At 49.4% G+C, this 26,903-nt stretch overlaps 1 protein-coding gene across 1 annotated transcript in view; it reads right to left on the reverse strand.

The window, feature by feature from the left end:
- Efcc1 (EF-hand and coiled-coil domain containing 1) overlaps positions 1-24,471 on the reverse strand; it is a 38,104-nt gene extending 13,633 nt beyond the window's left edge. The window contains exons 1-2 of the mRNA XM_057786747.1: positions 23,743-24,471; positions 22,431-22,693 (exon numbers count right to left, since the gene is read on the reverse strand). Of these exons, the coding sequence (XP_057642730.1) occupies positions 22,431-22,693; positions 23,743-24,393 (914 nt within the window). The 5' untranslated portion in view covers positions 24,394-24,471. The remainder of the gene's footprint in view (positions 1-22,430; positions 22,694-23,742) is intronic.
- Positions 24,472-26,903: the final 2,432 nt, after the last annotated feature.

The raw sequence follows: 26,903 nt of genomic DNA on the forward strand, positions 1-26,903 counted from the left end.
TAGCTCTGTAGACCAGGCTGGTCTCGAACTCACAGAGATCCGCCTGCCTCTGCCTCCCGAGTGCTGGGATTAAAGGCGTGCGCCACCACTGCCTGGCCTAATTAATTTATTTTATGTATATGGCCGTTTTGCATTCATATATGTCTATACACTACATAGAGGGGGTCTTGCACCCACTGGGACTGAAGTTCCAGGTGGCTATGAGAAGCGTAGGAATTGGGAGTTGAGCCTGTTTCCTCTGGAGGAGCAGCCCGTGCTTTTCAAGGCTGAGCCATCTCCCCAGCTCTGTGCGGAATTTTCAGAAGTCTTCATGTTTCACTTTTGCTTTCTAAAGAGACAGCGTCTCGCTGTTGTAGTTCATTCGGGATTACAGACGCACCACCAGGCTGGCTAGATTCACAGACTCTTCTTTCTTCCCACCATACTTTCACACACTTATTAATTAAAAGTATGTAATTAAACATTCTATGTCTTGGCCACGAAAGCCTTTAACTGAGGAATCTCCCCCTCTCTGGGATTTGGAAAACCCACTTCATTCCCCGTCAGTCTCCTTGGTACTCCAAGGTTCCCATGTTTGGGATGTTTGTTTTCCGTGCCCCTGCAGTATACAAGGTCAGATAATTGGAAAAAAACTGACATAAAATAACCGTATCTATCTATCTATCTATCTATCTATCTATCTATCTATCTATCTATCTATCATCTATCTATCTATCTATCTATCTATCTATCTATCTATCTATCTATCTATTTCAAGACAGGAGGTCTCTGTGTAGTTCTGGTTGTCGCCGTCACTCTGTAGGACCAGACTGGCCTTGAACTCAGAGACCCGCCTGCCTCTGCTGGATTAAAGGCGTGCACTATCACCACCCAGCATGAGCATATTTATTAATGAGCTGGCAACTTATTAAGCTAGTGCCCATGCCTCTTGCTTTACAGCAGCTCCTGTGCCCCACAGCTTCTTCAGCACGCAGACATTTCTGTCACAGCCCAGGACTGCAGCTGTTACTTTCTTTTCCTGTCACTGTGACAGGCCATTAGCAGAGACAAAGGATACATTTAGGCGCCAGGTTTGAGGAGCTATAGTCCGCCCTAGAGGGGAGGGTATGGGGGAGGTGATGTGGAGGGAGGGTTTGGGGGTGAGGGTGTGGGGGGGTATGGTGTGGAGGGGAGGATAGAGGGGGATGGTGTGGAGGGAGGGTGTGGAGGGGAGGATAGAGGGGGATGGTGTGAAGCGGAGGGTGTGGGGGAAGGTGTGGGGGGAGGGTAGGGGAGGGTGTGGGGGGAGGGTAGGGGGGAGGGTGTGGGGGGATGGTGTTGGGAAGGTGTTGTGGGAGAGGGTGTGTGTGGGAGGGTGTAGGGTGTAGAGCAAAGGGTGTAGGGGGAAGGCATGGGGGAAGGTGTGAAGAGAGGGTGTGGGGGGAGAGTGTGGGGGGAGCACTCGGAAGGGAGGGTGTGGGGGAGGATGGGGAAGACGTTGGGGGGAGGGTGGGGGTGTGTGCTGGTGCAGCTGTGTTGGGAGTGCATGGCAACTGGTGTCTCATGTTTTGTGAACCAGGAAACAAAGTCTGGCAATGGAATGGGGCTGGACTACATCCCAGAAGTTTTTCTGTCTCTCTCTCTTTGTATCTCTCTCTCTCTTGAGACAGGGTTTCTTTGTGTAGCCCTGGCTGTCCTGGGACTGGCTCTGTAGACCAGGCTGGCCTAGAATTTAGAATTTACAGAGTTCCTCCTGCCTCTGCCTCCTGAGTGCTGGGATTAAAGGTGTGAGCCACCACTCCCTGGAAAGTCTTGCTGTCTTAAGGTTTCTACTGCTGTGGTAAAACACCATAACCAAAAGCAACTTGGGGAGGAAAGTGTTAATTTCATTTTACAGCTTGTAGTCCATCATCTAGGGACATCAGGGCAAGAACGAAAGGCAGAAACCTGGAGGCAGGAGCTGACTCAGGGGCCATGGAGGGAGGGTGCTGCTTACTGACTTATCTCCTCTGGCTTGCTCAGCCCGCTTTCTAATACCACCCAGGACCACCTGCCCAGGGGCGGTGCCACACACAATGGGCTGGATTCTCCCACAGCAATCACTAAATAAGAAAGCACAGCACAGGCTTGTAACAGGCAGACCTGGTAAGAACATTTTCTGAGGTTCCCTATTTCCAAATGACTGTAGCTCATGTCAAGTTCACAGAAAACTAGTTCCCCTGACTCCCCTGCCCCAACAACTTCTCCCAGCTAAGCTTCATCCTCTTAAGGGTCAGTACGCTCCCTAGACATCTTGAGACTAGGTGTTCAAGCACTTCTCATTTCAACCACAGCAATAAGTAATGTCACGGAGACACAGAGAACCAGAGCAGTCTGCCTCCCTCAGATAGAGAGGACCCGTCTCCAGGAGTGACAGAGCATAGCCATGGCCAGCTTTGGGGACTACAGGTCACACACAGGAATCTGGGAAGAAGACCCCCAAGGCAGGGTTGGCAAGGGTGAGGTAAGGAAAAACTTTTGAATTTCCCAAGAACCTCAGGCTGGCCGCAGAGGCAGAATCATTTTCTGAGGGTCCCATGTGGCTTCTGTCTGCTGACTGGGCTTCAACTGGGTCCTCCATAGTCAACACAGGTGCAGAACCCCTTGTTAGGTCACCAGGAGACACCCTGTACTTCCTGTCTGTGTTCTCTAGGGGGACCCTTATTTCACTGGGTACCACTCTCCTTTGGTATCCTCAGCAGAGCGAGGGTGTTTCTGGTAGATGTCAGGATGCCCGTGGCCCAGAAGGCTTTGCTGGAGCCTCCCTGGTGGCTTGTTGGTTCTGGAGAAATGAACTCTGATGACTTCCACTCTTCCTTAGACCCAGGGCTTCCGTGTTGCTGGGTGTTCCCTCCAGCTGGCTACATCCTCCCCTCCTGGAACGCCACTGAGCCTCTGATAGCTTCCATGTTGCAGTCTATGGCCACATCTGGCTGCCAGCCCAGGGCTTAAACAGTCTGACAGTAGCCAGATGTTGTATTTCCCCTTCCAGCCTAGAGACTCCCTTCTTGGTTCTGTGATGCCAAGAGGCCTCAGAAGCTGCCACCCTGGAGGAGACCATGGCTTTGCTGTGTGAACTCAACAGCTCCCTCACCCCCTCTGAGCTCCTCATTTCATTTCCCAACTTGTTCACCAGAGAACAATGATGGGGCTCTACTCTGGGTTGGACACTGGGGGTCCTATGATGATGAAGTGAAGTAATGCCTTCACTGATGTCTAGGGTGAGTTCAGGGGGCACCCAGATGAACAAATAGACAGACTGTGTGTATCCAGCTAAGTATTTATTTCAATATCCCCTAAAACAGTGAACACATTAGTTTTATTTATTTTATTATCTTTTAAAATTTATAATAGTGATATGATATGACTTCCTTTAAAAATTATTAAGAGCCTGGCAGTGGCGGTGTGCACGCCTTTAATCCCAGCACTCAGAAGGCAGAGGCAGGTGGATCTCTGTGAGTTTGAGACCAACCTGGTCTACAAGAGCTAGTTCCAGGACAGGCTCTAAAGCTACAGAGAAACCCTGTCTCAAATGACCAAAAAAAAAAAATTATTTAAGCTGGGTTGGAGGTAGGCCAGGGGTAGAATTTGTCTAGTATGTGTGAGCACCTGGGTTCTATGTCAGCACTGCAGAGAGAGAGAGAGAGAGAGAGAGAGAGAGAGAGAGAGAGAGAGAGAGAGAGAGAGAAAGTAAAAGGAGGGAGCCGACTTAAAGGGAAATCGTAATAATATCAGCACTCCATAATCTGACTAACAGGCTTGGGCCCTGGGAGAGTCTGAGGTTAGCAAGTGCTCAGATACTAGCAGTTTGGGGCATCATTGGAGCAGGGCTCTTCCCAGACAGGTTTCCTTCGCACAGAGAGCGGAGAGGGGAGAGCGGCGTACCCCGACTCTAATAGTCCGCAGCCACAGTGCTGCTAGGCACACACTTGGAACGTTCCCTACGGGCCCATGTGTTGAAGACTTGGTGCCAGCTTGCCTCTACTGGGAGGAGATGGAGCTTATTAGGAGGCAGGGTCTTATGGGATAAAGTAATTTGGGGTGTGCTCCTGGGGGGTATTATTGGCATCCCATCCCTTCCTTTTTCTTTGCTTCCTGGTCCCCCACCCACAAGCAAACTTACAAATCCATTTCTTTAGCCACCCTACCACGCTGGCTACATCCCAAGTGCTTGGTAGCCAAACCTGGCTCTGGCACCACTTTCGAGAGCACACAGAGAAAGCAAGAGAGGAACCTTCTAGCTCATGTCAGGACAACACAGTCCTGTCATGGACGTGGATCTAAACCAAAAGCTAAAAGGTAAGTTTCTCACTACAGGCCCCAACCAGCATGGCTAACCAACCACAAACACGGATAACCATAGCCAGGAGCCAAGCACCCCTCCCTCATCTTCTGGGATTGGATGGAGGGCCTCATGTATACGGAACCCATGTTCTACCCCCACCCAGCCCGAACCCCAAGCGTTTCTTAGGTTCTTGGTTTTCATCACAGAAAGCTGACTAACTCAGACATTGGAGAGCATTTCTCTGCTTTCTCAAAGCAAGCTGGATAAATAGCCCACTTTTTATTTTGACAGATTAATGTCATGATACTGTAACTTAAGTGGCGAAAATAATTTTATATTACAACCCAGTATGAGATATTCAGGTGTAATGAAGTTTTCAGACACCATACAGAATGGGCAAGTCTGAATTAAAGAGTCAGGGCAATATTACCTGGATGTTGTTGGCCTTCTTCACATAGCTGACATTTGGTTTCTGTTTTTGTTTTTATTTTGTTTTGTTTTGTTTGGAGACAAGGTTTCTCTGTAGCTTTGGAGCCTTTGGAGCCTGTTCTGGAACTAGCTCTTGTAGACCAGGCTGGCCTCAAACTCACGGAGATCCGCCTGCCTCTGCCTCCTGAGTGCTGGGATTAAAGGCGTGTGCCACCACCGCCTGGCTATATCTGACATTTTGAAACACAGGCTAAGGAGACGTATTCAAATAGTAAGATAGCAGGTAGACATACAGACTCCTGGAGACATGGTGTCAGAAGTTACAGTGTCCCTCACAGGAAGGACATAGCCTCCCCATCTGTGGTGTGCTTGGGAAATGATGAGCAACTCTTGGGGAATTCTGAACAAAACAAAGCACAGTGCCTCCACTCACACAGCCTCGTGTTCTCGGAATGTTCTTTGCATATTATACTGAAAATCCTCTGCATATTATACTGAAAATCCCCTGCATATTATAACTGCAGGAAATTGTCCACTCACTATGCAGAGTTCAGCTCTGATCTTAGATCATTGCTGTGGAAGTGGTTCACGTACCAATGTCTAGCTGGCCATGTGGAAGCTTTGTAGGAGAGGGGTTCAGGGGCTCATTTTTCTGACAGGACCATGGGTGTGAGAAGCCCTATCTGTAGTCACTCTCCCAAAAGCCTCCAAAGTGTCCTTGAGGAGAAGCCTCTCCTTGTTCCTGATTGCTCCCTGATCTTGGCCTTGTGCCTTCCTGGGCAGCCTATTTCATGTTGGGGACATCTTGTGGACAGGTACAAGGGGGCTGCTGATCAGCCATAAGACCGTGTCTGTGACCTAGGAGGGTGCTATCTAAGGTCCCTGTCTACACATGGCCTGCCACTATCCTGCCTTTTCCTCTGGGATCTCTCATGGTGGTGGTTTTGGCTTATAGCTGCTCTACTGTGGGCCAGTCCTGTGGCTTGCTTGCCATCTTTTTAGAGGAAGGAGGCCCCCAGCTTGTGGGGTAGGGGTTGGGGCTGAGCAGGGGCTCTATGAACCTGACACACAGTCGGTGCCCAGCAGATGCCCGCTCCCATGCTTGCTCCTGGCTTCTTTCCTGTTCACAGGTCAGGTCTGTTTCTCATTTTATTTCCCTACATTGGTCTCACAGTTTAAATCTGATCTACACTGTCCAATACGGCAGCCACCAGTTAAAGGTGTGGCTATTTAAATTTAGAATAATTTAAAATTAAGCAAAGCTACAAGTCCATTATTATTATTTTTTTTTTTTTGGTTTTTCGAGACAGGGTTTCTCTGTGGCTTTGGAGCCTGTCCTGGAACTAGCTCTTGTGGACCAGGCTGGTCTCGAACTCACAGAGATCCGTCTACCTCTGCCTCCCAAGTGCTGGGATTAAAGGCGTGCGCCACCACCGCCCGGCCAAGTCCATTATTTTTATAGCCACCGAACCACTGCTCACATTCCAAATGCTCAGTAGCTGTACATGGCTCTGGTGATACCTTTGAGAGCACAGAAAGAAAGAGGGGAAACTTCTACCCCATCTCCAGTCAGCACAGTCCACTCATGGACATGGATATAAAACAAAGGCTAAAGGTAAGCGACTAGTTTGTGCTCATCTCCCCCAGAAATGCAGTTCCCACTTGCGGGATACCAGCTCAGTTCCCTGCTATGCTAATGTGGCAAAAGCCTGTGTTTCTGCAATAATCTGAGCTCAGAATTGGACTCTGTTCTTCATATAAACACAAAATATGCTACAATCAAGATTCTCCACACCATCCCTGCTGTGGTTTGAATGTGTGTTGAGAACTTAATCCCCAAATCAAGATGCCGATGGTATTCGGAGGCAGGACCTTTGAGGGGGAGGTTAGGGTTAGATGAGATCATGTGGGGAGTCTCCATGGGGAAATCAATGACTTTGTTAGAATGGTCAGGGTCATTGAGCTTACCACGTGATGCCCCGCGTCACCTTTGCTGCAGTGTGAGGGTCTTGCCAGATGCTGACACCACACTCTGGGGCTCCCTAAGCCAAATAAATCTCTGTTCTCTGCAAACCACCCAACCTTGGGTATTTTGTTATGACAACAGAAAACAAACTAAGAAAGCTCCAAATTTTGGAAGGAATTATTTGCCTGATGAAACCAATAGGAGGAACTGACGAAAAGCCCAGCTGGGTTTCTGGGTCAAATGACTGAAGACAGCACGCCTTGCCATGTGGAGAAAACTGGAATGACCCCTGTCCACACCCTTCAAAGGGCGGGCTCAAGAGCTAAGTGCGAAGGAAAAGCAAATAGAACAACACACAGCAGATGAATTTGTGACCCAGGGTGGACAACTCATTTCAAAAGCCAAAGTCACAAGGCAGAGGAACTTGATCACATCACAGCACGCTGTGGACTGTCTGTGTTTCTCGGTCACAGGGCACGGGCATTTGGCCCGCACAAGGCTTCCTGGGGCACATAGGATGATGCCCACTTAGTGTCATCTAAGGAGGGGGTGGCTCCCTCTGGGATGGGCGGAGCACTGTGTAAAGAGAAGCTGAGGGACCAGGCAATGTGGGCTGAAATCCAGCACTGAGCAGGTGAAGAGCACAGGAGGAGGGAGCACCAGAGTGCAAAGTACCATCCATGCAAGTGCAAAACACACGCTGTGCAGGAACATGTACAGTGGAAGGCAGAGCCCTGCTTGAGGGGGAGTCCTCATCATGGCGCATAGATACCGGCCAGTGCCGAGGCGCTGAGCTCACTGTGTGGCTTCCTCCACTGCAGACCTGGGAGTAGGTATAGCCTACAAACCAGGCACAGCAAGAGGTCAAGAGCGATGGTTTGCATCACACATAGTTACGACTGAGCCCCGTGTGTCTACTGCTGTGATAAAGAGCATGACCAAAAGCAAGCTGGGGATAAGAGGGCTTTTCTTCTTACAAATCTCAGGTCACAGTCCATCACTGATGGAAGTCAGAGCAGGAACTGAAGCAGAGGCCTTGGAGGATGCAGCTGACTGGATTATCCCTCCCCCCTGACTTGCTCAGCCTGCTTTCTTATACACCCCAGGATCACATGCCTAGGCGTGGCACCACCCATAGAGCCGAACCCTCCCATATCAGATCATTAAGAAAATGCCGCACAGATATCTGGTGGGTGCATTATGAGAGCTCCTCTGCCTGGGTGACGCTAGCTTGTTTAAGCTGACACCAAACTACCCAACATCAGCCGATGAAGACGGCTGTGGAGTGACTAGTGGGTGGGTTGCACGTGCAGCATGGATGCACAAAGGGATGACAGTGGCGGCATGGGATTCAATCACACTTCTCAGAACAGTGTGCTATGTGAAGTTTACACACTACTATTTCTGGCATTTTCCACTTTTAGATTGTGATTGGCCACTGGTGACTGAATCCATGGGCAATGAAACTGAGGGTGTAGGGGGGTGACTAGTGACCACTGACATCACAGGAGGAAGGGGACTGGGAACAGAGGCAGAAAGCTGGTTCCCATCTCATCCGAGTTTCCTACTCAGGACACACAAGGTGCCCCAATGGCAGAGGTGATGGCACCGAGGCAGCATGCTCATCATGAGGGTATTGTCATGTATGTCCCCGTGTATGTATGTCTGCATCCCAGGACCTGCACGTGCCGGGCAAGTACTCTCCCAGCTACTGGTATTTAATTTAGGAACTGAAAAACTTGTTCTTGAAAACACTTCAGGCTTTTAAATGCACATGGCCACTGACACACAAAAGTAGCCACCGAGATGCTTGGGTGACAAACATGGCCGTATGCTAAGAAAACCTTAGACGGTCTTCTCAAACACTTAGAATTTCATGAAATCATCATGGTATGAAGTACCCTTTTTAAGGTTTCTTTAAATTATTAAGAATGAAAAATAATTCTTAATAGATTGTCCCAAGCTAGCATGGGGCAGGGTTCTGTCTTAGTGAGCAAAATAATTTTTGCCAAGCTTGCCAGAGCAGAATGCGTTTAATTGACTGACAACCTTGCCCTCACCTTTGCTCCCAGGCTACAATCTGCCCAGCACTGCCTGAGGCCCTAGGATAAACTCTCCAGTCGCTGGAATCCTGTGGTCATCCCACAGACAAGATGGCCAGTGGATAAAGGTCGGCGGAGAAGCACATTCTGGAAACATGTCCTACCTGTCAGAACCATTTGCCCTGGACTTTATATTCGAGGGCACAAATGTCACTATTTAAGCCACCATGTGTTGGGTTCGTGTGACTTGCAGTTGCAAGTATTACATTACTAAACCACTTACAGCACTACGTGTGTGTGTGTGTGAGTGTGTGTGTGTGTGTGAGTGTGTGTGTGAGTGAAAGGGGGTGTGTAGACAAGAACTCTGGCACACTGCCTCATGCACAGCAGGTACTCAGAAATGCTGGCTCCTGTCCTGTGTCCATACCACCTCTGCCCACCTCAGCCTCACAGGACCAGACTCCAGCTGGAGAGGGTAGGCCACCTCTAGCGCTCCGTTATTTACTTAGACTACATTTGTAGCAAGCTCCAGCAAGATTTTCTGTCCAGCAGGTGGTCTTGGGAGTATGGGGACCTGCTAGTAAAGGCTGAGGTCTACTGACATGGAGGGGTGAAGGCATTCTGGAGTTCACAGCGTGGCACAGGCGGCCACAACCATAGGCAGAGGCCCCTGTCATTCAGAAGCCTCAACCTTGCTTCTGAGGTCTCCTGGGCTCAGCATCAAGTCTTCTGTCTGAAAGCAAGTGAAGACTTTCCTAAAACATCTGCAGGTCCCTCCACAGCAACCATAGCAACCTGTCCTTGCCACCAAGAGACACATTACTGTGCTATACCAAAGCCAGGGTGAGGCATTGAGACCTTTCTTTTGGTTTTTGTAGTGGCCAGGCCAGGGCTGGGATTGGAATTCCAGCTCTAGGAATCGGAACCCAAACCTAGCTACCTGGGTTCAGGAAAAAAAAATTAGCACTCTCAGGTCCCATCTGCCCTGGCTTAGCTTCCATGTAAAGATGTAAAATACACAGAGAATCTGGATACTGTATATTATTGTGTTGCCTTTGAATTGTTTGACTGCTGAGGAAGGAGCAACAGCTGCTAAAAGACATTTGATTATTAATGCTGTTGGATTAATCCAACCTATATATTTTGAAAATGCCTTGACTTCAAAATTTAAGTCAAGCCGGGCGGTGGTGGTGCACGCCTTTAATCCCAGCACTTGGGAGGCAGAGGCAGGCGGATCTCTGTGAGTTCGAGACCAGCCTGGTCTACAGAGCTAGTTCCAGGACAGGCTCCAAAACCACAGAGAAACCCTGTCTCAAAAAACAAAAAACAACAACAACAACAAAAAAATTTAAGTCAAAAGATATGTTATTTTGGAGAAGAGATTTTTTTTGCTTTTGTTTCCACAGGAAGGGAGAGGCTGTGGATTCATTCTGGATTAAGAAAAATAAGGTTTGATCAAAATTCCTTGACTTCAAAATTTTTTGGGAGCTGCAGATCCTCAGACCCTGAACTTTCTATGACCTTTTGCCTGCTGAAGTAAACAACTTGTTTTTCTATGCTTGAAGCTGCTTTGAGATGGGGTCCTCATGAGTTCCTGAGAGCCAGGAAGTGGTTTCTGGTGGGCTGCAGCGAAAAATCCCCAGAACTAGGGCGTGGTCACTAATCAAGGAGAGCACTATATAAGCTGCCTGGGAACATCATAAAATTGGTATTCTTGCTTCAAGAGTCACCCCCCCTCCCCGGTGTCTCTGTGTGTTCTTTAATCCCCAGGCAGGCCCCTTGCCTGGCCACAGTTCCAGGTGGTGCAGGTGCCACAAAAATTTAAGTCAAAAGATATGTTACTTTGGAGAAGAGGTCTTGCTTTTCTTTGCATAGGAAGTGAGAGGCTATGGATTCGTTCTGGGTTAAAAAGTAAGGTTTGATCAAGGAAGACCCCCTGAAAAATCTCCAATGAGAACAGATGACCCAGATGATTCACCATTTCAGGGTACATTTATTGCAGTTTCCTCTGAGTTCTACATCCAGAACATCTTTAAGACTGCTGGCTGAAATGATCCAGCCTCACAGAATACTCCAGTAAGGACTGGAACCATAATCTTAAATTTTTGTTGTGTCCCCATAAGATTATCAGTGTCCTCAATCAGCAGGAAGTAGCCTAGAAAACTATACCCACATTCCCAAAAAATGATTATTAATGTTTGTTTTTATTTAATGTATTGGTTATAAGTTGTTATGGATAATGGTCAGGCAAAAAGCTAAACAAAGGAAATTAGATTCAAGATTCTTGTTTTGAAAAAAAAAAAGGCCAGGCAGTGGTGGCACACACCTTTAATCCCAGCACTCAGGAGGCAGAGGAAGGCAGATCTCTGTGAGATCAAGGTTAGCCTGGTCTCCAGAATGAGTTCCAGGACAGACTCCATAGTTACTAAGAAACCCTGTCTCGAAAAACAAAAAAATAAAAAAATAAAAATTAAGAAAGGAAGAGAGAAAGAGAGAAAGAAAAGGGAAGAAAAGAAAAGAAAAAAGGGATATAAATATGACAAGGTAGAAAGGTAGATTATTGAATCTACTTTGAAAAGGAAAAGGGAGGAAATGGATATGATAAGATAGAAGGTAGATAATTGAACCTACTTTTTAAAAGCACCTATTAGTTTTAAATGTTTTACATTGGTTTTACTTTTGTATATTATATACAAATTTTGTATATTGATACAAATTTGGGGTTAATTTTGTTAAAACACATTGTACATACATGTCTAATCTTGTTTAAGGTATTGTACCTATACAGCTCATTTAACAATGTAGTACAAATTTCTAGTCCTTGAAAATTACTATTATCAACTGTTTAGGATGATAAAGAAATATAGACTAATATAGTTAATCACCTAGTAAAATCAAATTTGTAGTCACATTTAGTTATGTTTTCAAGGTCAAACAAAGATATAATTTAGATAGATAGGTCATCTTCAAACACTTCAGAGATATACAGAATATGGCATTTAAGATGTTTTAATAACCTAGGTTCTTCTTTTTTATAACAATGAGTCATGCCTGCTCCTGGCAGCACCAGTCTACTTCAGAGAAGATAATGTGAGTTTACTTTCTTTGTGGCAATTGTAAGCCACCGGGCAAGGAAAATGCCCCTGCCTTAACTGCTGGCATTATGCTGTCCTAATTAGATAAGCAGGACACAAAATATCCTGCTTCACAGAAAAGTCTGTCAAATATGCTAGGCCTGTAGGCTGAAGATGGACACCCCAATGTTTCAGAGGAACTTTGGGCGACTATCCAGGCAGCCAGCTGCTTCTGTCATTACATATTTTGGAAGTCACTTGCTTGCACTTCCTGCTTACTCAGTTAATGTTATTTCCTTCTTGGGTTTCTGAGGGAGCTGAAGACTAGCTAGCTATAGTTATAGTTTACTACACACAGAAAGTGAGTTATGATAGAAAGTAAATTAGGTATAAGACTTTGGACTCACCAAGATAGGATAGATATGAAATATTTTCTCTGAATTTGTTAAATGCAAATGGACTAGACATTGTTGATGTATTTATTGCCTGTATATATTGTATATAGTCATTATACTTGTTGTATATAGTTTCCTTATATAAGTTATAGCCTTATTTTTTTGACAAAAAGGGATAAAATACATTTCAAATGTATTTTAATAAATAAAGACTGCCTGAAGATCTGAGAGGCCGGGTGGTGGTGGCGCACGCCTTTAATCCCAGCACTCGGGAGGCAGAGGCAGGCGGATCTCTGTGAGTTTGAGTCCAGTCTGGTCTACAAGAGCTAGTTCCAGGACAGGAACCAAAAGCTACGGAGAAACCCTGTCTCGAAAATAAAAAAAAAAAAAAAAAAAAAAAAAAAAAAAAGATCTGAGAGTAAAACAGTCCCACTGATCAGCCTTACAGACCGGGTTATGGTAACACACACCTTTAATCCCAGTAGCCACACTAGTTGCCATAGAAACCAGGCGGTGCGTGCCCTAGAGAGGATTATAGAATGGAAGGAAACAGCTCTCAACATGCAGTCTCCATCTGAGATTCCAGGACGCAGGATCGCCATTTCAGACTGAGGTTGAGTAAGAGCCAGTGGTTGGCTGTCTTACTTTCCGGATCTTCAGGCTGAACCCCAATTTCTGACCCTGAGCTTTTATTAACCATGCTCCAGGCTTTTGCCTTTGTGGTACAGATGGACATTGATTCAGGGGTGTTCTCTCAGCCTCCAGTGGTGTAAGTCATTCTGCCTTGGACGTTTCACAAAGCCGCAAGGCTGACAGGACCCTCTGACAGCAGGTATCCCCCTGCCAGATGGTGTCAACATCAGACTGTAGCCTTCCCTGGAGGTCCTGGGGGCTCTACACAGTGGCTTCCTTTGCTGTGAGGTATTTCCTGAGCTGACGAGCCTCCCGGAAGTGGAGGCCAGCATATGAAAACAGGAGAAGAACAGCAGGAAGCAGAGCCAGGGCTGCTGCCAGGGAGATGTGGGAAAGGAGTCACAAAGAAGGCAGCATGAGGCTTAGCCCAGGGGTCTTCTGGGCATCTCTGCTGGGTTCTGTGGGGGCCCGTGGCCTTCCAGCTGATCAGCACATTGCCGGTACTGTCCTCTGATCCCCCATAACATATTGTGGTGCAGCCCTGTCCTTAGCAAGAATGGACCCAGACCTCCTGGCTTAGCCGGCCCCAGCAGGGAGTCAGACTTAAGGAAGATGTCACAGAACAAGGGATGATGGGAAGGATAGACTGTGGAGGCAGCAGGGAACTGCTTTAGTGGGGTGGGGAATCTGTCAGAGACCTGGGATGCCAGGGGAAACTGACCTAGGGACTGCAGAGGGTGTGTGGACTCATGGGATGAGTGGGTGGGTGGACACAATGCAGTGGGCCGTGGCAGCGCAAAGGCCGGAGGTTGGATCACTTGGAGCTAGGAATGCATGGCAAATAGGCTACAGAGGCTGTGGTTAGAGAAGCTCAGAAGGCCACCTCGGCCCCAAGTGTGTGATCAGTGCCTGGAAGGGAGCTAGGCACAGGGTAGAAGCCAGGACGGTCACCCGGAGGCAGTGCTGGGCTAGGACAGGCACAAGACAAACAGACAGAGCCAAGGGCAGCATGTGGGGCTTTCTGCCTACTTCCCACTCCAACTTGTATGGCTTGTCCTCATCTAGGCCAAATTCCTCTGCATAGCATGTCATCCCTGTGTTCTGCATAGCATGTCAGCCCTGTGTTCTGCATAGCATGTCAGCCCTGTGTTCTGCATAACATGTCAGCCCTGTGTTCTGCATAGCATGTCAGCCCTGTGTTCTGCATAGCATGTCAGCCCTGTGTTCTGCATAGCATGTCAGCCCTGTGTTCTGCATAGCACATCATCCCTGTGTTCTGCATAGCATGTCAGCCCTGTGTTCTGCATAGCATGTCAGCCCTGTGTTCTGCATAACATGTAAGCCCTGTTTTCTGTATATCATGTCAGTCCTATGTTCTGCATGCCAGTTCTGTGTTCTGCATAACATGTCAGCCTGTGGTCTGTATATCATGTCAGCCTGTTTTCTGAATGTCAGTCCTGTGTTCTTATATCATGTCAGCCTCTGTTCTGTATATCATGTCAGCCTGTGTTCTTATATCATGTCAGTCTGTGTTCTGCATATCATATCAGCCTGTGTTCTGTATATAATGTCAGCCTGTGTTCTGCATAGCATGTCAGCCTGTGTTCTGCATAGCATGTCAGCCCTGTGTTCTGCATAACATGTCAGCCCTGTGTTCTGCATAGCATGTCAGCCTGTGTTCTACAGTGCGTCTCCCTGGCCCAGATTGAAAGACCCGAGTGATATGTAACCTAAATGTCAAGCATTACCCCAGAGAAAAGCCACTTGCAGTGGGCAAGGCATCCCCAGATTTAAACACTGAATCTGGCTGCTGGAGACAGGGCCTATATATGGTTAATAGGTAAAATGAGGTTTTAGGGTGATCTGTCATCCAGCTTGTGGAGCATCCTGGCAGAAATACTCAGAAGTGGGGGTCAGTATTGTTCTCATCACCTCATTTTGCAGATAAGGAGACAGGCTCTTGGAAGGAAGACTTGCTTAGGGTCATGCTCCATAGCTCAGTCCTGCCTCTCTCTCCCCATAAAGAATGCACACCAAACTGAGGAACAGAAGTCTTCCCCACTTAGCGGATGAAGAACATGAGATGACAGAGGGAAAACACCTCTGGGTCCTGCATAACACATAGGAACAGCTGGAATTTGAATTCGGGGTATTCAGGCCTCTGAGCCTGGGCCTCTCCCCAGCTTGTCTCTGCTTTGGGCTTGTTCCATTGTCCCTGAAAGAAGGGCCTGTTCCTGCCAGCAGCCACCCACATGGCCTCAAAGGACAATAGGGCAGATGCCCCAGCCCTGCTTTGTCCTTTTCTCTGTCCTTCTGACTGGTTGGCTGTGGCCTCCACGTCAGGCAGGGCTGTTGCAGTGGGGGAGAAGAAAGGAGGTAACCCTTGAATGACCTCATCTTTGTGTGAGTTACGTGGAGGTCTGCAGACTGAATCATTTGTTCTCTGTCTCTCTCCTTTCCTGGCCTTTTCATCCTCCTGACAACAAAGCCACAGAGGCCAAGCCAGCCCCCTGGCCCCACTCAGTGGTAGGAGGAGAAAGGGGGTTCTGTATCTTTTCCTGGATCTGAGCTCCTAGCCAGGTGTTCTGAAGGCTGGTGGCTGGGCAGGGGAGGTCTCAAGAGACAGAAAGACTACAACTGTACCACGGATTTCACACCCGGGGCCAGAATAACCCTTCCTGGAGCCAGTGCTGCCCTTCAGGGCTCCAGGTCACTTGAGACAGTCTGTCCTCAAGCTTCTGAGGCATTTCTGAGGCCAGCACCCATCCACATGTTCTTACCACCACTCAGCCCTTCATGCCATCTGGCTGTGTGTCAGCCTGGGTTGGGTCTGGGTCACAGAACACCAAGTTTGCTGTTTCTTTGGAGGGAACCGTTAGGGGAGGGACACTGGGCATGACGATGTGTCTGTGAACGCTGCCTAGCAAGTGCTGAGGTGTCGGAGCAACACAGAGTCCTCCCAACAACCCTCTGTGCATTCGCAGGCAGGAAACCTGGCATGGGGACGAGCCTGGGTTATGTCTGACCAGGTCCCTCCTTGGGCTTCGTTATCCAGAGCCTTGAAAAGTCCCAGGTAGGCTGCTCCTGGGACGAGGATGGGAATTTGTGCTGTGAGATTGTGGTGGTTTGAGAGAAAAGGGTCTTCAAAGGGAGTGGCATTATTAGGAGGTGTAGCCTTGTTGGTGTCGGTGTGGCCTTGTTGGACGAAGTGTGTCACTGTTATGTTCAAGCTACTCCCGGTGTTAGAGACCACTTCCTGTTGTCTTCTGATCAAGATGTAGCCAGGGCCAAGTCTGCCTGGATGCTGCCATACTCCCTGCCACGATGAGAATGGACTGAACTTCTGAACTGTCAGCCGCCACCTCAATGAAATGTTCTCCTTTATAAGAGTTGCCGTGGTCATGGTGTCTCGTCACAGCATTAGAAACTCTAACTAAGACAAAGATTATAAGCTGATGAGGCTATGGGTGTCTGTATGTATGTGTGCACATGCTCCCATGAGGCTATGGGTGTCTGTATGTGTGTGTCCACATGCTCCCATGAGGCTAGGGGTGTCTGTATGTATGTGTCCACATGCTCCCATGAGGCTATGGGTGTCTGTATGTATGTGTCCACATGCTCCCATGAGGCTAGGGGTGTCTGTATGTGTGTGTCCACATGCTCCCATGAGGCTATGTGGTGTCTGTATGTATGTGTCCACATGCTCCCATGAGGCTATGTGGTGTCTGTATGTATGTGTCCACATGCTCCCATGAGGCTATGTGGTGTCTGTATGTGTGTGTCCACATGCTCCCATGAGGCTAGGGGTGTCTGTATGTATGTGTCCACATCATGGTCCTCTTTGTGAAGGTCCCAGTCCCCGAGGACAGCAGGCCTTGCTGTGGTTACAGTAGTGAGCATATGATTAAGGTACGGTTAATGAGAGCATCAAATTATTCTGGCCTGCCAGATGGATTCAACATGGGACATATTTCCAAGGTGGCCCAGAGGCTCAGTTCTGGACTTCTATGGGGCGGCTTAGGCAAAGGATTAGATTGTGTACTCTGCGTGGTGTGGGGAGAGATCCTGCCTGAAGGTGAAGTCAGTCCCAACAGACTGTTGACATTGTTTGAGACCTGGATTCAGCCACACTTGATGCTGGACATACATAGGCTTTTCAGTTCTAAGGATTAACTTTGTTTTTCACACATCAACTCAAGCTTTCTTGCATTTATCCAAGAGAACTGGCTGACAGAAAGGAATGAAAGAGAGAGAGAGAGAGAGAGACGAAGAGAGAGAGAGAGAGACAGAGAGAGAGACAGAGAGACAGAGAGAGAAACCAGAGTGAGATGGGTATGTATGGTTGTGTCTAAGCTGGGTGAAGGGTCAGTGAAGCAGCTGATCAGACAGGGTTAATAATGTTTTATGAATGGTGATACAAATGTTTCTTCTGTAGCTGTTTTTTATGGCAATGCATCTTCTCTCTTCTTACCACATTGCTACAGTCTTGGAGGCAAAAACCTTTGCTGGGCCCAGGAGGACCTACCTTGTGGGAATGGAGAAAGAAGCTAAGTTCATATGAGGCAGGGTGGGAGAGGGGCCAGTCTTGGGGACCGGAGTTACATGGCTGTGATGAGGTGGACACTCCTCTTGGGAGGACTGCTGATCTTAGTAGGTGGGAACCGGGCCGAGTGTGCTCTTGGGCACGCTATACCCCAAGGAAACCTAAGATCCTTTTGTACTTGGGGACTTCTGTCTGACTTGGGATCTTCCAAGTCTGAAGGCACCAGCAGCAGTTTTGTGGCCCCTCTGCCCATGAAACTTACGTCCTAATATGTGTGATCAGGAACCTGCCTCTTAGGGCCAGAAGAGCATCTGAATATGGTGTTTATATTCCATTTCTGTATCCTTGAGGGATTCGGTACATGTGGTGGTTTGGATGAAAATGGCCCTCATGGGCTCATAGGGAGTGGCACAGTTAGGAGGTGTAGCTTTTTTGGAATAAGTGTGTCACTGGGGGTGGGCTTTGAGGTTTCAGATGCTCAAGCTAGGCCCAGTGTCACTTTTTCTTCCTGCTGCTGCTGATCCAGATGTGGAGCGCTTAGCTACTTCTCCAGCACCACATCTGCCTGCATGCCTCCATGCTTCCCACTATGATGATAATGGACTAAACCTCCAAACTGTAAGCCAGTTCCAATTAAATGTTTTCCTTTATAAGCATTACTATGGTCATGGTGTCTCTTCAGAGCAATAAAACTAAGACAACACAGGCCTTAGTCCACAGAGCATGTTTATAAAGTGTGGTTTAATCAATAAATGAATTATGTAAGTATTGGCTATATTTTTTTAAGTCGGTGGGCAAGGTGGTGGCCTGAAGCATTTTGTAAATTTTCCTTCCATCTACAAACAGGTATCAAGGGTAAAATTTAGCATGAAAAAGAACAAAGGAAAGTAAGAAGAAGCCTCTAGTTCAATTGAGGAGCAGGAGATGGTGCTAATAAAAATGCCCATAAGGGTGGCATACAAAAGACAGCTTGCTGAGTCAGCAAGAGTCTCCTGCAGATGTCAGAGTTCAAATGATTTAAGATGATAGAAACTGCACTCCCAGGCCTGGGGTTTTACCCCAAGGTATGAGTCTTAACCTCTGCCAGGAATAAAGTGGGGAACTCAATTCTAAAAAGCGAACTTTAAAGTGGTTAGGATTCCATCTTTGTTCTCCAGGCTATGGTGAAGATGGGGAGAGAACTCCAAAACCCTGCTTCTATCTGGGACTCTCAAGGGCCGCAGCTTCGCCATAGACTTATAGCAAGGAAACTGCACAGCATGCCAGGGATGCATCATCATGACAGAGACAGCAAGTGTAAAGCACTTGTGGAAACTCAGACACTAATCCAAAAAACATGTGTGTTTGTCTCAGAGTCAGCAGAAGAATGGCTTCTGAATCTCCGTGGACACCAAAATCCACAGCTGCCCAACCTTAGTGTACATTGGTGCTGTGTTTGCATAGAATCTTCCCACATCCTACACTTTAAATCATCTCTCCAGAGCTTATAACACTTAGCATGACGTCAATGCTGCGTGCATGGCTGTAACACGACGTTGTACAGGAACAGCGACTCCACAGAACTATGTTGGGCACAGACACAGCCTTTTCTGGAATTATTGGTCTCCACTGATTGAATATGGCATAGAAAGGCCTTGTTTAACAGAAGTCTGACTGTCTAAAAACTAGAGAGGACCGGATGGAGCCTACAGCACAGGACAGAGCAGGATGGAAACTGAATGGAGCCTACAGCACAGGACAGAGCAGGTTGGAATAAGAACTAAACGAAAGTTGTAGAGACAGGAAATCGGGTGGCCATTGCACAGAAGCGGTAGAGTTTCTATTGCAGCTGGGGACAATCTCGTTTAACTGGGTTCTTGATCTGTGATTTTAATAAAGCCACCAGACCCTTAGCTGACAAGGTTTCAACTCCAGGGCATCCTTAATTAGCACCAGAGTGGAAGGTGCTTTGAAAACTAGAACAGGAAGTCAGGCCATTCCAAACAGCTTCTGCTTACCCCAAGACATATCTTCAGAGCACTTGGGGCATGTTAGCACGGGGTCACCTCTGAGGGCACCTATGCTTGGAGTGTGATCCCTTCCTCCCATCTGTACCCCCTGGGTGCAGCTTTACCCCCAGGGACATCTGAACATCTGGGATGTAGCAGCAGAGGGGGTGGGTAGCTCACAGTCTTTCCACTGTGGTTTGAACGAGACATGTCCCCACAGGCTCATATGCTGGGGTCTGAGTTGCTGGATGATAAGCTTTGGGGAAATACTGGGATATCGGGAGCTCTGACACGATCACTATACTCAACCTCTTGATGGACTCACAGTACGGTGGCATTATTGAGGGGTGGTGGAAGGGAGGTGGTGGGGCCTGACTTGAGGAAACAGGACACTGGAGCACGCGCTTGTGAGCTATAGTCGACTCTGGTTCTTTTACACTCCTTTCTCTCCGCCTCGTGGCGATCACGTGGTGGGAGGTTTTTTGCTATATGCTGTTGTCGCCCAGAATCAGTGGACCCAAGGACTATGACAGAAACATCTGAAACCACGATCCGAAATAACCCTTTCCACACAGAGCCTGATCACCACACCCTCCCAGCTGGTAAAACATCCTGTGGCTACTTGGTGGGGGATGAGAGCAGTGGGGGAACCCAAGAGGACTGTGCATCTCACCAGAGTCAACCGTGTGGCCACTGGGCTGTGCACGTGGGTTTCGGTTCTGTCTGTTACTTACTGGGTCCTGCTAGCACACATTTCTCTGGCCTGGCTTTCTTGTCTGTGATACAATAAGAATGACCTTCACGTTGGGTTTGAGCTCCCAGCACTAACGTGGAAAAGGTACCTGGTATCAGGTGAAGCTTAGTGGCTGTGGCGATTCTTCTTCTTTCTTGTTCCTTTCTTCGCAGATGGAAAACTTTGGCAGAAGCCAGTCCACAGCCTGCTAGCCTTGGCTACTGAAGGTGAGCAGAGAAGGCCTGCCTCTCCCGAGTCATTCATTCACCTGGTCATCATGTGACCCTCACCCTCTGGTTCTTGGTTTTCTCCTTCCAGATTCTAGCCTGTCTGGCCTTTCCTCTTCTCTCCAGCTTCATCCCTCCAGATGTGTGGTGTTTCATCTGAGGCTTACACAGCGGCTATTTCCTCTTCCCGAAGAATGGATCTCTGATGGCATTTGGGGCTCACCAGTACCATCAGACACCACTGTGGGTGGCAGCAAAAAATGACACAATTCTGCCTAGTGAGATCCAGGTTCAAGTTCTGAAGGGGAACACAAAGACACAGGCTCCCTGGAGAGCATCTCCCTCCTCCAGCATTGCCTGTTCTTGTGCCTGAATGGCAAATGCAAGGCCTATAGGCGCTGTGGCCGCCTTGTGATCAGCAGACAGCGTCAACAGCACACAGGTAGAGTAGAAAGGAGAACCTGCTGTGGGGCAGGCCGACCTTCCCTTCCTGCTTTCTGGCTGCACAACCTCAGGGATGTTTAACTCCTCACAGCCTCTCTTTCCTTCCCACAGTCTGTAAAAGGAGGACTGAGATCTCCACCATGCACAGCAGTTTTGAGGCTCAAATGCTGTGATGGGCAGGAATCCACCTTCTCTACTGTGCGCACACCTCATGCCGTAGTTGTCTTAAAGCAGAGATGATTAATTGTGACTTTAAGGTAAAAGGAAGGTGACCATTTGTTTCTCCTCATAGACATGGCCCTTATGTCAACCGGCTCAGATCTGTAGCCCATCAGCTATGCAAACAGGAAGCAACTATCCAAACATTTGGAGCTGCAAGGGGTGGGCCTGGGTCAGCCTCTCCTGGCTGTGAGTGCCTCAGAAGTCAAGGGTGAGGTGCCTCCTCTGAGGGCATAAGTTCAAAGCCACCTCTTGGGCTACCCCTCCCCCCCAGCCTGGCTCAGATCACCCTCTCTCTGGGGAGAACTGTCCTCACTGGCTCCTCTAGGCCGGCTCCTGTTCTTTGTCCCTCCTCTCTGCCCGTCACTGCTGAAACGGGGTTGTTTTTGTTTTGTTTTTGTTTTCTTTCTGAAATGCAATCTGCTTGGGCCACCCTGGCTTGAAACATTTCCATGCTCTCTAAGGAGAAGATCAAGGTTATGCTCCTTCTAGGCTCCAGATGCCGGGACTTTCCCCGGCTTCTCCAGCTATATTTCCCCAACTATCCTGACTTCCGTTTAGTTTCTAGAATGTGCTATGGTGGCCCTGAGGGCTTTACCCATACTGTTCCCATTTTCTCAGCTTTTTGCTCTCACTTCTGGGGCAGGGAACGGGCTAAGCCTGCAGCAGGAACACAGCCGCTTTGAGCTCTAGCAGTCCCTAGACTGCCTCACATTGTCCTCTGTGGAGGGCTCCTGCTCCTTGATTGCAGCTCAAAAGACAGAAATTTTGGTCTGTCCTGCTCAGAGTCACACCCCTTGCCAGGTAGGCAGTGGCCCAGGGAAGGTCTCAGCGGCTGTGCAGGTCTGGGAGAGCACCCAGCACAGCCCGGCAGAGTCTCACTGCCGTTCTACTCTGCAGCAGAGTCCAGTCTGCTCCACCCACGAGCAAAGCTGGAGGAAAGCTGGTGACTTGCCAAAGTCACACATCTGTCAGCCGTCTTGCCAGAATCAGTGCCTTCTCCCGAGTCTAGCTTCCTGCCCTGGTCCAGACAGCACAAAAGGTCACTCTAAATCTGTTTCCTATCTGAAGAATGGGGTCTCTACAGGCCCCTCTTCTCTTGGCTGTCCTAGGATTAAGGGCTTTGTTTAGGGCCCGTACGCTGCATACAGTCAGTGACAATCAGGATCAAACTGAAGAGCTAAGAATGAGTATCTCTGATTACAATCTATGAGTAGCAAGTAAAAGGATTTCATGGATGAATAGGAGGGTGAACGGATAGAGGATGGACCAATGGACGGTAATGGAGTCCACAATGATGTAAGAAATGGAAGAACCTATGCATGAATGTCAGAAGACAGAAATGGTCACTAGAGCTCTTGGCACGGTTGCACACCTAGGTTTAGAGAACAGGACCCGCACGGTCTGTTCCGCGCCAATTGCTGCTCTGCTCACCTGTAACGTCTGAGCTCCGCCTCCAGCCGCTGCACCTGGCGCTGCATGCGGGGAACGCGCCGCGCCAGCGCCTCCAGCTCCCGCACTCGGTGCAAGCTGCGCCGCACTGCTTGGCGGGCCTCCTCGGTGCGCAGCCGCACCTCCACCTGACCGCGCTGCAGCCGCCGGGCGCGCGCCTCTGCTTCTGCCAGCGCTCCCTGCGCGCGCTGCAGTTTGTGTGCCGCTGCTTCTGGGATGCCCGACTGGCTCTTCCAGAGGCCGACCTGCCCGCGGGAAGCAAGAGTGAATGCCCACTCCAGGAGCCTACGGGACCTCCCCTTACACCACAGAGCTCGCTCACTGAGCAGGGGCAAGAGCAAGTAATGCAGGTGTGTGCAAACCCCCCCCCCACCCCCCGCCAAAGCTGGGACAGGAAGTTCACAATCTGTTTTTGTATGGTGACAGTAATTCCCCAAAGTCGTGACTTCTCGGCCTAACTCCTGCATCAAACGTATGCAGCTCCTACTTCTGTGGACTCAAGGCACAGCCTAAACATCCGACGGGTGTTTCCGCCTTTCCTGAGATCTGTGTACTAGGTCTGTCTTGTTTACTGCAGTGTTCAGAAGCATTGAGGGAGCTGGCACAATGTACCTAGAAGATACTTGAGCGTGAAGGATGGACAGACCCTTTTAGTCAGTTTCAGGCACCCCACACATGACTGCGCCCTTCGAGGGTTCCCTCTGCCGGGTCTAAAGCTTCCATGCCACACATACGAACCACAGAGGCCACCTTGCCAGATTTTTTTTTTTAAATTATTTTATTTTTTTGGTCCTCTTCCCATAAAGGACTTTTTCTCCCTTGGCCAACCACCTGCACTGCACTCAACACTGAGTTGTACACAGGGCTCAAGCGTTGGTGGACTGATCACACAGGCCAGGCTATCTCTGCAGTTAGCTCAATGCCTCCACCTCAGTAGCTCTGAGTGGGACTGGCCCTCAGTGCTAGCCATGCTGTGTCTTTCTCACTTGTGTCTGAGGCCTGGCGCTGAGGAATTCCACAGGTTTCACTGACTTGGGGAAGGGAGGTCCTCTTCTCTGTTTCCCCTAAACCTCCCAGGAAAAGAACGCTTGCTGACCCGTCATTATGTGGCTGCCTAGACAGGTTTCTTCTTGGGTTTAGAAGGGACAGGGCTGTGAAGCTGGAGTTTTAAGGAATGATAAACTGGGGTGCAAGTTGGAATTAAGAGGGTGGAGTGGGGAACGGAGAGGGCCAGTCGAGGAGGAAGTGGGCCAAAGTGGGGTGCCCCTGTCTCCACCCCCGGCATCCCGCGCACCTGCAGGGCCAGGCAGCGCGCGTCACTGCTCTGCAACGCAGCGCGGAGGTCCTCCACCAGCTCTCGGAGGCTGCTGTTTTCCTCCTCCAGATGCGCCACAAGCTCTCCACTGGCGCCGCCGTGCAGGCTCGGCGAGCCAGGCCGGCGGCGGCGGCGACGCGGGCGGCGGAGGCGGATCTGCGTCTCAATGTGCTCGCTGAGAGCTCCACGGGGCAGCCGGGGCCCCGCTCGGGTACTGAAGTAGCCGCAGAGGCGTGCGTGGAACTGGCGGAAAGTGAGTTCGGGAGGGTCGGCGCCCAGAGCCAGGCGCGCCTCTTCCCTGACGTCCGCGTCCCCACCGGCAACTATTCCCGCAGCCGAGTCCTTAGTGGCCGCCTCCGCGGAGTTTGCGTCCTCGGTGGTCGCCTCCACGTCGGCGTCCAGCCCCAGGACAGCACAGAGCGCGCGGAAGTCGGCGCGCGGCAGGCGCCCGGCGCCCCGGCAGTCCAGATGGTGGAAGACCTCCTGCAGATACTGGTCCAGACCGGTAGCCAGCACCACGATCTCGTTCTCCACGCCGCGGTCTAGCCCGTAGTGGTGAGCCAAAGCGCTTAGCAGCCACTGCGTGCGCCGCGCGGGTCGCCGGTACGGGTCGCCCGCCGCGTCCTCCATGCCCAGACCCAGGCGACTCTTTTGGGGCCCAGCGGCGCCTTCAGACAGCGGCCGGAGAACGCGGAGGGAGGGGCTGGGCGGCCACCGCCAGGCTGGAGAGGCGCGGGACCCTGTCCAGGCAGCTGCGTGGGCTGTGCAGGGCATCTGTATTTGTCTCGGTTGGGGGCGCTGGAGAAGCGTGCTCTCACTCTGGGGCTGTAACGGCCTTGACCCGCGCTCCCCATCGCTCCCCATCACTCCCCATTCGCATCCCCATCGCTGTTACCTTTACCAGTCCCTGGGTCAGTTCTTTTGGTGTCTTCAGGTCCTCTCCAGGCCGGAGGTGGGAGCGCTTCCCTCAACAGTTGTGCTCTCCCGCACTTTGCAGTCCTTGCCCCTGCAACCCGCCTGCCGTCCTCTGCCCCTGGGAGTGGAGAGGTCTCATCTCCGGACAGCTTTCTAACCCCCACCCCCCTCTATCTAACTAGGACCGAGGAGGAAACAAACTTGAAAGTACATCAAGTTAGGGTTTTGTTGAGAGGAAACCACCTTCGGGCTCCAGGAAGTTACTTGGTGCTAGACCTGAGTTCCTTCTTGCAGGCAGGGATGAGGCAAACAGGGTTGTTTGGCCACTATTTTCTCTGGTGTCCTAGAACTTGAATCTGGGAGATGGACGACAGACCCCTTCCTCTTGAGTTCTAACAGGCTTTTCCTTTCTCTTTCACAGAGAGCTGTGGCTATTAGAAAGGCAGATCTTGTCTTGTGTACATCTCTGATAAGCGTTAGGTCCCAGTTGAAAAGCATTATCATTTTCTTTCTTCCATTACAGCACTAGCACTTTGTCCTTTATCCTACTCATCCCCCCCCGCCCCCATGAACTAAACTAGCTCTTGTAGACCAGGCTGGCCTCAAACTCACAGAGATCTGCCTCCCGAGTGCTAGGATTAAAGATGTGTGCCACCACTGCCCACCTATCCAGCTATCCTACTCATTCTTAAACACTTTGTTCATCCACCTCAAACTGGAAAGGAATCAGACATCACAAACATTTTGGATATATATATATATATATATTCTCAATGGCAATTTAGTAGAGTAATTTACATCAATTCCATTTCTTGGCGTCTACTTTAGAAAACCACACTTGTGTGTTCATTCAGCACATTATTGCTTACCATGGCTAGAAGCTGATGAGAGATCACCAAACAAGGATGAGTGAGGATACACGCTGCAGCAGTTTTTGGGAGTGCTAGAACATATGTGACTAACAACACTGTACAAAATATTACTAGATGTTTTCTGCGGAGGTGCAATAAAAAACTGCATAGGAGATTAATGCAGCTACAGACAGATATAGTTGCTATTTCTGGTGATGGCGAAAGTTTTGCTTTTAGTGCACTCTTTTGCTTAAGCGGGAGATTGCACCTTAAGATGCACACATCAACAATTTTAGTATGTTACAATTGCCAAACCACAACTACAACTAGTGCTTCAGCAATCCTCCCCCCCTCGAGTCCACCCCAGTACTGCGCATTCTCTGGCCGTCATCCCCCCGCTCCAGTCCACCCCAGTACTGCGTGCTGATTCTCTGGCCGTCATCCCCCCCCTCGAGTCCACCCCAGTACTGCGCATTCTCTGGCCGTCATCCCCCCGCTCCAGTCCACCCCAGTACTGCGTGCTGATTCTCTGGCCGTCATCACCCCCCCTCGAGTCCACCCCAGTACTGCTCATTCTCTGGCTGTCATCCTTCAATCGCTGGCGACCACTACGCTCTGAGCCCACTATTTATCTCTTCCAGACACTCTCGTATCTGGAATCATACAGAAGGTGGCCTTCTGGGGCCAGAGAGACGGCTCAGTGGTTAAGAGCCCTGGTTGTTTTTCCAGAGGACCTGGGTTCATCTCTCAGCACCCACAAGGTGACTCACAACCGTCTGTAATTCCAGTCCCAGAGGATCTGATACCCTCTTCTGGCCACCGTGAGCACTGCCTGCATATGGCAAACAGACGAATACAAGCAAAAGACACCCATACACATAAGATTTAAAAAGTTAAAGGCGGTCTTCTGTGGAGCGCGCTTTTTGGAGCCGCACTAACATGTTTGTGTTGTATAGTGTACTGGTACTCTAATTCTCTTTTAGTGCCGAGTAATACTCCACTGTGTGGATAGAGCACATTTGCGTTATTCACTCATCAGCTCACAGGTGTTGGGGTGTGTTGTGAGCGATCCTGCAATGGATTTTTTTTTTTTATGTATGAGTTCACATAATTTACTCTCTTTTGGGCATATACTGGAGAGTGGGTTGGTTGCTGTGCTGGTTTCTTTTTTGTCGATTTGACAAAGCTGGGATCATCTAGGAAGAGGGAGTGTCGACCGAGGAATTGTCTCTATCAGACTGGACTGTGGACAAGTCTGTGGGGCATTCCTCTTGTTAATGATCAATACAGGAGGCCCATTGCACCGTTTGTGATACCACCCCTGGGCAGACTGAGCAAGCCGTGTAGAACAAGCCAGTGGGCACCATTTCTCCA

The sequence above is a fragment of the Chionomys nivalis genome, chromosome 1 (assembly GCF_950005125.1).
Source record: "Chionomys nivalis chromosome 1, mChiNiv1.1, whole genome shotgun sequence".
Classification (NCBI taxonomy): Eukaryota; Metazoa; Chordata; class Mammalia; order Rodentia; family Cricetidae; genus Chionomys; species Chionomys nivalis.